General features: G+C 47.1%; 1 protein-coding gene across 1 annotated transcript in view; it reads left to right on the top strand.

Moving 5' to 3' along the window:
- The window catches only part of LOC115119946 (chondrolectin-like), a 29,068-nt gene extending 16,307 nt beyond the window's left edge, over nt 1-12,761 (top strand). Inside the window, exons 2-8 of the mRNA XM_065019109.1 lie at nt 888-1,063; nt 1,260-1,450; nt 1,873-2,054; nt 2,926-2,976; nt 3,092-3,178; nt 3,306-3,402; nt 12,319-12,761. Of these exons, the coding sequence (XP_064875181.1) occupies nt 888-1,063; nt 1,260-1,450; nt 1,873-2,054; nt 2,926-2,976; nt 3,092-3,178; nt 3,306-3,402; nt 12,319-12,400 (866 nt within the window). The 3' untranslated portion in view covers nt 12,401-12,761. The remainder of the gene's footprint in view (nt 1-887; nt 1,064-1,259; nt 1,451-1,872; nt 2,055-2,925; nt 2,977-3,091; nt 3,179-3,305; nt 3,403-12,318) is intronic.
- Nucleotides 12,762-13,271: the final 510 nt, after the last annotated feature.

Genomic DNA, 13,271 nt, shown 5'->3' with positions numbered 1-13,271 from the left:
GGTTTAAATACATCCAGTAGATAGATGTGTGTTTGTGAGGTGTAACGAGGCTGTTCTGGAACGGGGCCTACAGTGTGATTGGCAGCCCTGCTATACTACTTCCTGTCAGCTGGAGGCACGTCCTGATTGACACAGGTTATTGACCACTCTGGGTAAGTCAGACTGTAAATTCTACGGACTGAGAGGATGGGAATGCGATGACCACATCGTTTTGGCTAGAAGTCAAGAGTCATTAGTCGTGAGTGGGGGTCGATGGGTTGTGTGTGTTAGGGTGGTGTACGACTGATAAGCACGGTGGAGATGTTTGCATTCGATTAAAACAGTGACCACTTCAGAAGATGAACAGAGATTCACTGAGGTGTCATTCTCCTGATGTATACTATTCACTGATATTAACTGATTGATGAGTTGATAGGTGGGTTGATTGATTTGTTAAATGTTTGATTGATAGGTGGGTTGGTTGATTTGTTGGCTGGTAGATGGATGTATTGACTGGAGGAGGGGCTGATCGGGGTGTAGATACAGTAGTCTGGTGAATTTACTGATCACTGATTGGTTGATGGATGATTTGTCAGATAGATGTAAACAAACCCACAGCCAGGGCCACAGGAACAGTAGAGGGAGAAAGGGGATTTTGAAATGGTTGTGGAACCAGTGCTTGATGGCATTGGTTATTTTACTGGCTAATCTTGGCAACTTAGAACCAAAAATCTCACGGAAATGACTACATTTTATGTTACGTAGTCTGTCCGCGAGAGATTATTGCATGGAACTGCCACAGATAGATTTGACAGAATTGTCTATTGAATAATTGATCAATCCATGTGTAAAATCGTCTACTTTACAATCAATAGATAGACAGATGGATGATCTCCTTCTCGCCACAGGTCAGACGGTGTGTCAGGGAGGGGCGGAGCATCCGTGCTACAAGATGGCCTACTTCCGGGACATGACCAGCCGCGTTGCATTCTGGGAGGCCAGAAAGGCATGTGAGATGGACGGCGGGTCCCTGCTGAGCATAGAGAATGCTGCCGAGCAGAGACACATAGAGCACCTGCTACAAGTCAGTGTGTGTGTGTGTGTGTGTGTGTGTGTGTGTGTGTGTGTGTTTGACAGTACAAATGACACCAAAAACACCTCCGCAAAATACTTCAATCATGAATATTGTAATATATATATTATATGTAGTTGCAGTATAATATACTGTACATACTATATATATATATACAATAATTATATATATATATGATTTGTTACAGGAGCTTCGGACCTCCTCAACAGCGGGGACAGAAACAGGGACTGGAGCAGGTACCGGTAACGGAGGAATAGCAGACGGTGATTTCTGGATCGGGCTGACAAGGACAGATGGAGAGAACACACAGGAACAAGATCACTTCGCCTCCTGTCCCGACCTCTACCGCTGGACTGATGGGAGTGTGTCACAGTTCAGGTGTGTGTGTGTGTGTGTGTGTGTGTGTGTATGTGTGTGTGTGTGTGTGTGTATGTGTGTGTGTATGTGTGTGTCTAGTGGTTAGGATTCACCGCCGCGTTCTGGGTTCGATTCCTGGTCAGGAAACTACTACTTCATGGGCTCCTGAGTGGCTCAGCGGTCCAAGGCACTGCCTCTCAGTGCAAGAGGTGTCATTACAGTCCCTGGTTCAATTCCAGGCTGTATCACATCTGGCTGTGATTGGGGGTCCCATAGGGTGGTGCACAACTGGGTAGGCTGTCATTGTAAATAATAATTTATTCTTAACTGAATGGGCCTATTTAAATAAAACAATGTGTGTGTGTGTGAAAGGAACTGAGACTTTGACAAACCCTTATGTGGTGGTAGGCATGTGTGTGAAGGTCTTTACGTGTGTGTGTCAGGAAGTGGTATTTTGACGAGCCGTCGTGCGGAGGGGAGGCGTGTGTAGTGATGTACCACCAGCCCACAGCGCTCCACGGGCTGGGCGGAGCCTACATGTACCAGTGGAACGATGACAGGTGCAACATGAAGCACAACTTCATCTGCAAATACGAACCAGGTACGACTACACAGAATCACACCGGTACGACTACACAGAATCACACCGGTACGACTACACAGCATCACACAGGTATGACTACACAGGTACGACTACACAGAATCACACCGGTACGACTACACAGAATCACACCGGTACGACTACACAGAATCACACCGGTACGACTACACAGCATCACACAGGTATGACTACACAGCATCACACAGGTATGACTACACAGCATCACACAGGTACGACTACACAGGTATGACTACACAGCATCACACAGGTATGACTACACAGCATCACACAGGTATGACTACACAGGTATGACTACACAGCATCACACAGGTATGACTACACAGCATCACACCGGTACGACTACACAGCATCACACAGGTATGACTACACAGAACCACACCGGTACGACTACACAGCATCACACAGGTATGACTACACAGGTATGACTACACAGCATCACACCGGTATGACTACACAGCATCACACAGGTATGACTACACAGCATCACACAGGTATGACTACACAGCATCACACAGGTATGACTACACAGCATCACACCGGTATGACTACACAGCATCACACAGGTATGACTACACAGCATCACACCGGTATGACTACACAGCATCACACAGGTATGACTACATAGGTACGACTACACAGGTACGACTACACAGGTACGACTACACAGCATCACACAGGTATGACTACACAGCATCACACAGGTATGCCAACGTCACGGCAGATGAGTTGTGTCTTGGGGAGTGTTCCTTATGTCTGCCTCTAAGAGCTGTTTCTGTTGTTGTGCTTTTACCTGCTACAACATTACACAAACAGAAATGCATATCAGTTTTGTTAAATCCTGTTTTTTTTTCTCCGGATTCTGATCTTGATCCAGAGAGCCATCTGGTGAAGGAGCAGGGGGACAGGCCTGGAGCTCGTGACCCAGGTGAGGGAACACATAATGGGGCATAGCCCAGCAACAGCAACCCCTCTCCTGGAGATCTGACTCGGTTTGCTGTAGGATATCCCTGTTTGATCTAGTGTCTGTCTGTCTGTTCCAGATGTGACGGTGGCACAGACAATAGAGGTCAAACAGGCTGGTCCCAGTGAGGAGGATGGCGCCTCACACGTAGTCATAGCCGGACCAGGTGAGACAAGTGGAGGTGAGACAGGTGTATGGCAGAACTCCAGAGGGTGAGACAGGTCTTGATGAGACAGGTAAATTGATGAAATAGCCTGTCTGTCTGAGGGGCCGTCTCTGCCCTCCTTCTGCAGGGATGTTTCTGGTCTATGTGATCATCCCCACCATCCCTCTGCTGCTGCTCATCCTGGTGGCTTCTGGGACTTGCTGTTTCCAGATGTTCAGCAAGAGGTGAGACACGGCACACCACCGCAACCACAAAAACTCCCTACCTTAACGACACAGCTGAACACACCAAGTCCACCCAGTTGAATCAGTACTGCATTACCCATACACATCCAACTGATTGACCACTCTGTGATTCTCATACAGCTAAGGCTTTCACAATTACCATATAAGCCGTTTAACCATATGGTTATGGACGAAGACCGTCATAAAAATATTTTTGGGAACGAACAGATGACTGAAGACGGGATGGCCAGGCATTCGTGCGGTTGAGGCCGTTTCGGCCATAACATGGACTCTTAATAATAACGTGATTAAACGTGATGAAACAAGCCATGGAGTCTTTGGTTGTCTAGGTAACGCCCCCCCATAATGCAGCAGCGGCACACACAGAAATAGAATGAATAGAACGGGCTTGGAACCACTAACCCTGGCAATTTGACTGGTAAACCCATGGGTACACTCGCAATGGCTGCCTGGTATGGTAATGCAAACATTTCCATGGTAATGTAGAATGTTCATTGATCAAATTATGTAATAACTGATGTGGCTCATGCAATGGAATGTTTTTTTTTTATCATGTCAGTTGAGTTGAATCAACAATCGCAGCACATATTTTAGCAGATGTTTTACTTCCTGCTGTGCTACAGTATGGGATAAACTTGCGATGGCCGTCAGTCAAATCAAATCAAATCAAATCAAATGTATTTATATAGCCCTTCGTACATCAGCTGATATCTCAAAGTGCTGTACAGAAACCCAGCCTAAAACCCAAAACAGCAAGCAATGCAGGTGTAGAAGCACGGTGGCTAGGAAAAACTCCCTAGAAAGGCCAAAACCTAGGAAGAAACCTAGAGAGGAACCAGGCTATGTGGGGTGGCCAGTCCTCTTCTGGCTGTGCCGGGTGAAGATTATAACAGAACATGGCCAAGATGTTCAAATGTTCATAAATGACCAGCATGGTCGAATAATAATAAGGCAGAACAGTTGAAACTGGAGCAGCAGCACAGTCAGGTGGACTGGGGACAGCAAGGAGTCATCATGTCAGGTAGTCCTGGGGCACGGTCCTAGGGCTCAGGTCCTCCGAGAGAGAGAAAGAAAGAAAGAGAGAATTAGAGAGAGCATATGTGGGGTGGCCAGTCCTCTTCTGGCTGTGCCGGGTGGAGATTATAACAGAACATGGCCAAGATGTTCAAATATTCATAAATGACCAGCATGGTCGAATAATAGTACGGCAGAACAGTTGAAACTGGAGCAGCAGCATGGCCAGGTGGACTGGGGACAGCAAGGAGTTATCATGTCAGGTAGTCCTGGGGCATGGTCCTAGGGCTCAGGTCAGTTGAAACTGGAGCAGCAGCATGGCCAGGTGGACTGGGGACAGCAAGGAGTTATCATGTCAGGTAGTCCTGGGGCATGGTCCTGGGGCTCAGGTCCTCCGAGAGAGAGAAAGAAAGAGAGAAGGAGAGAATTAGAGAACGCACACTTAGATTCACACAGGACACATAGGACAGGAGAAGTACTCCAGATATAACAAACTGACCCCAGCCCCCCGACACGTAAACTACTGCAGCATAAATACTGGAGGCTGAGACAGGAGGGGTCAGGAGACACTGTGGCCCCATCCGAGGACACCCCCGGACAGGGCCAAACAGGCAGGATATAACCCCACCCACTTTGCCAAAGCACAGCCCCCACACCACTAGAGGGATATCTTCATCCACCAACTTACCATCCTGAGACAAGGCTGAGTATAGCCCACAAAGATCTCCGCCATGGCACAACCCAAGGGGGGGGGCAACCCAGACAGGATGACCACAACAGTGAATCAACCCACTCAGGTGACGCACCCCCTCCAGGGACGGCATGAGAGAGCCCCAGTAAGCCAGTGACTCAGCCCCTGTAATACGGTTAGAGGCAGAGAATCCCAGTGGAAAGAGGGGAACCGGCCAGGCAGAGACAGCAAGGGCGGTTCGTTGCTCCAGAGCCTTTCCGTTCACCTTCCCACTCCTGGGCCAGACTACACTCAATCATATGACCCACTGAAGAGATGAGTCTTCAGTAAAGACTTAAAGGTTGAGACCGAGTTTGCGTCTCTGACATGGGTAGGCAGACCGTTCCATAAAAATGGAGCTCTATAGGAGAAAGCCCTGCCTCCAGCTGTTTGCTTAGAAATTCTAGGGACAATTAGGAGGCCTGCCTCTTGTGACCGTAGCGTACGTGTAGGTATGTACGGCAGGACCAAATCAGAGAGATAGGTAGGAGCAAGCCCATATAATGCTTTGTAGGTTAGCAGTAAAACCTTGAAATCAGCCCTTGCTTTGACAGGAAGCCAGTGTAGAGAGGCTAGCACTGGAGTAATATGATCAATTTTTTGGTTCTAGTCAGGATTCTAGCAGCCGTATTTAGCACTAACTGAAGTTTATTTAGTGCTTTATCCGGGTAGCCGGAAAATAGAGCATTGCAGTAGTCTAACCTAGAAGTGACAAAAGCATGGATTAATTTTTCTGCATCATTTTTGGACAGAAAGTTTCTGATTTTGCAATGTTACGTAGATGGAAAAAAGCTGTCCTCGAAATGGTCTTGATATGTTCTTCAAAAGAGAGATCAGGGTCCAGAGTAACGCCGAGGTCCTTCACAGTTTTATTTGAGACGACTGTACAACCATTAAGATTAATTGTCAGATTCAACAGAAGATCTCTTTGTTTCTTGGGACCTAGAACAAGCATCTCTGTTTTGTCCGAGTTTAATAGTAGAAAGTTTGCAGCCATCCACTTCCTTATGTCTGAAACACATGCTTCTAGCGAGGGCAATTTTGGGGCTTCACCATGTTTCATTGAAATGTACAGCTGTGTGTCATCCGCATAGCAGTGAAAGTTTACATTATGTTTTCGAATAACATCCCCAAGAGGTAGTCCACCCGTTATAACATCATTGACTTGAACGGGCATGCCAGTTCTATCCATTCCATTTCTATGGCAGCACATGCAGTCAGGAGCGGGGGAGATGTGCGTACCCCTCGAAAAATAAGGGCTGTGTTGACCAATTACCATCATTTTAAATTCCATGACCATCCCAGCCATAAATATAACCATTCATTCACTATCCTCATAGTACTCACACACTGTCCTCTCTCTTTCTCTCTTCCTATCACACACTGTCCTCTCTTTCTCTCTCTTCCTATCACACACTGTCCTCTCTCTTTCTATCACACACTGTCCTCTCTTTCTCTCTCTTCCTATCACACACTGTCCTCTCTCTTTCTCTCTTCCTATCACACACTGTCCTCTCTCTCTTTCTCTCTCTTCCTACCACACACTGTCCTCTCTCTCTTTCTCTTCATATCACACACTGTCCTCTCTCTCTCTCTTCCTATCACACACTGTCCTCTCTCTCTTTCTCTTCCTATCACACTGTCCTCTCTCTCTTCCTATCACTCACTGTCCTCTCTCTCTCTCTTCCTATCACTCACTGTCCCCTCTCTCTCTCTCTCTCTCTCTCTCTCTCTCTCTCTCTCTCTTCCTATCACTCACTGTCCTCTCTCTCTTCCTATCACTCACTGTCCTCTCTCTCTCTTCCTATCACTCACTGTCCTCTCTCTCTCTTCCTATCACTCACTGTCCTCTCTCTCTTTCTCTATATTCCTATCACTCACTGTCCTCTCTCTCTTCCTATCACTCACTGTCCTCTCTCTCTCTTCCTATCACTCACTGTCCTCTCTCTCTTTCTCTATATTCCTATCACACACTGTCCTCCCTCTCTCTCTCTCTCTTCCTATCACTCACTGTCCTCTCTCTCTCTTCCTATCACTCACTGTCCTCTCTCTCTTTCTCTATCTTCCTATCACTCACTGTCCTCTCTCTCTCTTCCTATCACTCACTGTCCTCTCTCTCTTTTTCTCTTCCTATCACTCACTGTCCTCTCTCTCTCTTCCTATCACTCACTGTCCCCTCTCTCTTTCTCTCTTCCTTTCACTCACTGTCCTCTCTCTCTCTCTTCCTATCCCACACTGTACTCTCTCTCTTTATCTCTTCCTATCACTCACTGTCCTCTCTCTCTCTTCCTATCACTCACTGTCCTCTCTCTCTTTCTCTCTTCCTTTCACTCACTGTCCTCTCTCTCTCTTTCTCTTCCTATCCCACACTGTACTCTCTCTCTTTCTCTCCTCCTATCACCCACTGTCCTCTCTCTCTTTCTCTCTTCCTATCACTCACTGTCCTCTCTCTCTCTCTTCCTATCACACATTGTCCTCTCTCTCTTTCTCTCTTCATTTTACCACTGTCATCTCTCTCTGTCTCTCTTCCTATCCCACACTGTCCTCTCTTTCTCTCTCTTCATATCACACACTGTCCTCTCTCTTTCTATCACACACTGTCCTCTCTTTCTCTCTCTTCCTATCACACACTGTCCTCTCTCTTTCTCTCTTCCTATCACACACTGTCCTCTCTCTCTTTCTCTCTCTTCCTACCACACACTGTCCTCTCTCTCTTTCTCTTCATATCACACACTGTCCTCTCTCTCTCTCTTCCTATCACACACTGTCCTCTCTCTCTTTCTCTTCCTATCACACTGTCCTCTCTCTCTTCCTATCACTCACTGTCCTCTCTCTCTCTCTTCCTATCACTCACTGTCCCCTCTCTCTCTCTCTCTCTCTCTCTCTCTCTCTCTCTCTCTCTCTCTCTCTTCCTATCACTCACAGTCCTCTCTCTCTTCCTATCACTCACTGTCCTCTCTCTCTCTTCCTATCACTCACTGTCCTCTCTCTCTCTTCCTATCACTCACTGTCCTCTCTCTCTTTCTCTATATTCCTATCACTCACTGTCCTCTCTCTCTCTTCCTATCACTCACTGTCCTCTCTCTCTCTTCCTATCACTCACTGTCCTCTCTCTCTTTCTCTATATTCCTATCACACACTGTCCTCCCTCTCTCTCTCTCTCTTCCTATCACTCACTGTCCTCTCTCTCTCTTCCTATCACTCACTGTCCTCTCTCTCTTTCTCTATCTTCCTATCACTCACTGTCCTCTCTCTCTCTTCCTATCACTCACTGTCCTCTCTCTCTTTTTCTCTTCCTATCACTCACTGTCCTCTCTCTCTCTTCCTATCACTCACTGTCCCCTCTCTCTTTCTCTCTTCCTTTCACTCACTGTCCTCTCTCTCTCTCTTCCTATCCCACACTGTACTCTCTCTCTTTATCTCTTCCTATCACTCACTGTCCTCTCTCTCTCTTCCTATCACTCACTGTCCTCTCTCTCTTTCTCTCTTCCTTTCACTCACTGTCCTCTCTCTCTTTCTCTTCCTATCCCACACTGTACTCTCTCTCTTTCTCTCTTCCTATCACTCACTGTCCTCTCTCTCTTTCTCTCTTCCTATCACTCACTGTCCTCTCTCTCTCTCTTCCTATCACACATTGTCCTCTCTCTCTTTCTCTCTTCATTTTACCACTGTCCTCTCTCTCTGTCTCTCTTCCTATCCCACACTGTCCTCTCTCTCTCTTTCTCTTCCTATCACAAACTGTCCTCTCTCTCTTTCTTTCTTCCTATCACTCACTGTCCTCTCTCTCTTTCTCTCTTCCTTTCACTCACTGTCCTCTCTCTCTCTTCCTATCGCTCACTGTCCTCTCTCTTTCTCTCTTTCTATCACTCACTGTTCCCTCTCTCTCTCTCTCTCTCTCTCTCTCTCTCTCTCTCTCTCTCTCTCTCTCTATCCCTCACTGTCCTCTCTCTCTTTCTCTCTTTCTATCACTCACTGTCCCCTCTCTCTTTCTCTCTTCCTTTCACTCACTGTCCTCTCTCTCTCTCTCTTCCTATCCCACACTGTACTCTCTCTCTTTCTCTCTTCCTATCACTCACTGTCCTCTCTCTCTCTTCCTATCACTCACTGTCCTCTCTCTCTTTCTCTCTTCCTTTCACTCACTGTCCTCTCTCTCTCTTTCTCTTCCTATCCCACACTGTCCTCTCTCTCTCTTTCTCTTCCTATCCCACACTGTACTCTCTCTCTTTCTCTCTTCCTATCACTGACTGTCCTCTCTCTCTCTTCCTATCACTCACTGTCCTCTCTCTCTTTCTCTCTCTCTATCACTCACTGTCCTCTCTCTCTCTTTCTCTCTTCCTATCACTCACTGTCCTCTCTCTCTTTCTCTCTTCCTATCACTCACTGTCCTCTCTCTCTCTCTTCCTATCACACATTGTCCTCTCTCTCTTTCTCTCTTCATTTTCTTTCTCTCTTCCTATCACTCACTGTCCTCTCTCTCTCTCTTCCTATCACACATTGTCCTCTCTCTTTCTCTCTTCATTTTACCACTGTCCTCTCTCTCTCTTTCTCTTCCTATCACAAACTGTCCTCTCTCTCTTTCTTTCTTCCTATCACTCACTGTCCTCTCTCTCTTTCTCTCTTCCTTTCACTCACTGTCCTCTCTCTCTCTGTCTCTTCCTATCGCTCACTGTCCTCTCTCTCTTTCTCTCTTTCTATCACTCACTGTCCCCTCTCTCTCTCTCTCTTTCTATCACTCACTGTCCTCTCTCTCTTTCTCTCTTTCTATCACTCACTGTCCTCTCTCTCTCTCTTCCTATCGTACACTCCCTCTTTCTTTAAAAAAACACTTGAATTGGCACATTCTCAAAATTAATCAGACAATCAACTCAATCCCTGAACCCTGACAAACCCCCCTGTTCATCCTCTAATGGTTGGGACCAACCCCCCCGTCCCTATGTTGTGATGGATGGGTCTGGGCTGTAAGTGTTTGGTAAGAACAGTGCTTACTCAGTCATAATCACTGGGATAACACAGGGACGCCTTGTTAGAGGGATTCAGCATAACCACTGGCACGGTCAGCTGTAATCACTTATTATTGTGAGTGTGTGTGTTACCCTGGCAACAGATACAGTCTGTGATTTCTGGATCGATAGCTGGACCCCTCAATAGTATCCCTACAATAACCAAAGTTATTGGGGCGGCAGGGTAGCCTAGTAGTTAGAGCGTTGAACTAGCAACCGAAAGGTTGAACAGTTAACCCACTGTTCCTAGGCCGTCATTGAAAATAAGAATTTGTTCTTAACTGACTTGCCTAGTAAAATAAAGGTAAAAAATATATATATACAGCTACACATTCACACACGCTCTATCTGAGGCTAAACTTTCTGGTTTTTATGAGTCCGTCTAAAATCTGGGCCAGATCCACCACTTTTCAGCCAGTTACCTGGCATGATAGAGGACAGCTTTACAATGCTGGAGATTGGGATGCATGGACATACACCACAGCACACTCCCAACTCTCTTCATTCTGCCATGGCCAGCTACTACCTAGTTAGCTTTATGTATCCAGTTTAGTATCTCTGTCATGTCTGAGTGGTGGTCTAATTGACCCAGTTTAGTATCTCTGTCACGTCTGAGTGGTGGTCTAATTGACCCAGTTTAGTATCTCTGTCCCGTCTGAGTGGTGGTCTAATTGACCCAGTTTAGTATCTCTGTCATGTCTGAGTGGTGGTCTAATTGACCCAGTTTAGTATCTCTGTCACGTCTGAGTGGTGGTTTAATTGATCCAGTTTAGTATCTCTGTCCCGTCTGAGTGGTGGTTTAATTGATCCAGTTTAGTATCTCTGTCCCGTCTGAGTGATGTGGTTTAATTGATCCAGTTTAGTATCTCTGTCCCGTCTGAGTGGTGGTCTAATTGATCCAGTTTAGTATCTCTGTCCCGTCTGAGTGGTGGTCTAATTGACCCAGTTTAGTATCTCTGTCACGTCTGAGTGGTGGTTTAATTGATCCAGTTTAGTATCTCTGTCCCGTCTGAGTGGTGGTCTAATTGATCCAGTTTAGTATCTCTGTCCCGTCTGAGTGATGTGGTTTAATTGATCCAGTTTAGTATCTCTGTTCCGTCTGAGTGGTGGTCTAATTGATCCAGTTTAGTATCTCTGTCCCGTCTGAGTGGTGGTCTAACTGATCCAGTTTAGTATCTCTGTCCCGTCTGAGTGATGTGGTTTAATTGATCCAGTTTAGTATCTCTGTCCCGTCTGAGTGGTGGTCTAATTGATCCAGTTTAGTATCTCTGTCCCGTCTGAGTGATGTGGTTTAATTGATCCAGTTTAGTATCTCTGTCCCGTCTGAGTGGTGGTCTAATTGATCCAGTTTAGTATCTCTGTCCCGTCTGAGTGGTGTGGTTTAATTGATCCAGTTTAGTATCTCTGTCCCGTCTGAGTGGTGTGGTTTAATTGATCCAGTTTAGTATCTCTGTCCCGTCTGAGTGATGTGGTTTAATTGATCCAGTTTAGTAGCTCTGTTCCGTCTGAGTGGTGGTCTAATTGATCCAGTTTAGTATCTCTGTCCCGTCTGAGTGATGTGGTTTAATTGATCCAGTTTAGTATCTCTGTCCCGTCTGAGTGATGTGGTTTAATTGATCCAGTTTAATATCTCTGTCCTGTCTGAGTGATGTGGTCTAATTGATCCAGTTTAGTATCTCTGTCCCGTCTGAGTGGTGTGGTTTTAGCATATTTCCGGGGGGGATCTCCTGACAGAGACCAGTTAATGTTGCCTCTGACTCCCGTCCACCACTGTAAAACTCTTCCTGGAACAATCCCAAAGCCATCTGGGTCATTTAGATTGGCCCCGAACGCTTACAAGTCCCTCCTTTACACCTGGTGACACTTGTGTTTTTACAACACGACAAAACATGATCTGAGGCAAAATGAGCAATGAAGAGTTATGAGAGGCAAGGAGAGAGTTGTATTACTGGGTATGGCTGGTACTGAAGTGTTTGTGTGAGCAGATGATGTTTTACATACGCACATTCCTACGCATTCACACACACCTACGCATGCACACACGCACACTCACACACAGTAGGATTCATCTGTAGTTCTGCTATTCTACTTTAGTTTGTCCTGTTATTGTTTCTCTTAACCTATTTATAAAATGTTTTTAATTTACTAAAGCAAACCGGGGACCAAAACCAGTGTTAACCAATCAACACTCTGGATATCCAAGACCCCTAAGACGGACAGCATGGAAGTATGAACGGCATGTGACATCACAAACAAGATCCTCGGAATGAACCGAACCAACAGAATGATAAAGCCTCTCCTCTGATACTATCCCCTGTTCATTCACCTCAACCAATGACCAGCTCTCGTCTTCCACATGTCTTTTGTCCAGTTTGTTCATGTCTCCACCACTCCTCTCCACCACCCCATCCTCCTCCCCTCCACCACCCCATCCTCCTCTCCTCCACCCCATCCTACTCTCCTCCACTCCTCTCCTCCACCCCATCCTACTCTCCTCCACTCCTCCCCTCCACCCTACCCCTCCTCCCCTCCACCCTACCCCTCCTCTCCACCACCCCATCCTCCTCTCCACCACCCCATCCTCCTCTCCTCCACCCCATCCTACTCTCCACCACCCCATCCTCCTCTCCACCACCCCATCCTACTCTCCACCACCCCATCCTCCTCTCCACCACCCCATCCTCCTCTCCACCACCCCATCCTCCTCTCCACCACCCCATCCTCCTCTCCTCCACCCCATCCTACTCTCCTCCACTCCTCCCCACCACCCCATCCTACTCTCCACCACCCCATCCTCCTCTCCACCACCCCATCCTACTCTCCTCCACCCCATCCTCCTCTCCACCACCCCATCCTCCTCTCCACCACCCCATCCTCCTCTCCACCACCCCATCCTACTCTCCTCCACTCCTCCCCACCACCCCATCCTCCTCTCCACCACCCCATCCTACTCTCCACCACCCCATCCTCCTCTCCACCACCCCATCCTCCTCTCCACCACCCCATCCTCCTCTCCACCACCCCATCCTCCTCTCCACCACCCCATCCTCCTCTCCTCCACCCCATCCTACTCTCCTCCACTCCTCCCCACCACCCCATCCTAC

The sequence above is a fragment of the Oncorhynchus nerka genome, linkage group LG6 (assembly GCF_034236695.1).
Source record: "Oncorhynchus nerka isolate Pitt River linkage group LG6, Oner_Uvic_2.0, whole genome shotgun sequence".
In the NCBI taxonomy this organism is placed as follows: domain Eukaryota; kingdom Metazoa; phylum Chordata; class Actinopteri; order Salmoniformes; family Salmonidae; genus Oncorhynchus; species Oncorhynchus nerka.
Note: the sequence above shows the minus strand (reverse complement) of the source record. Positions and strands in the feature narration are given on the sequence as shown.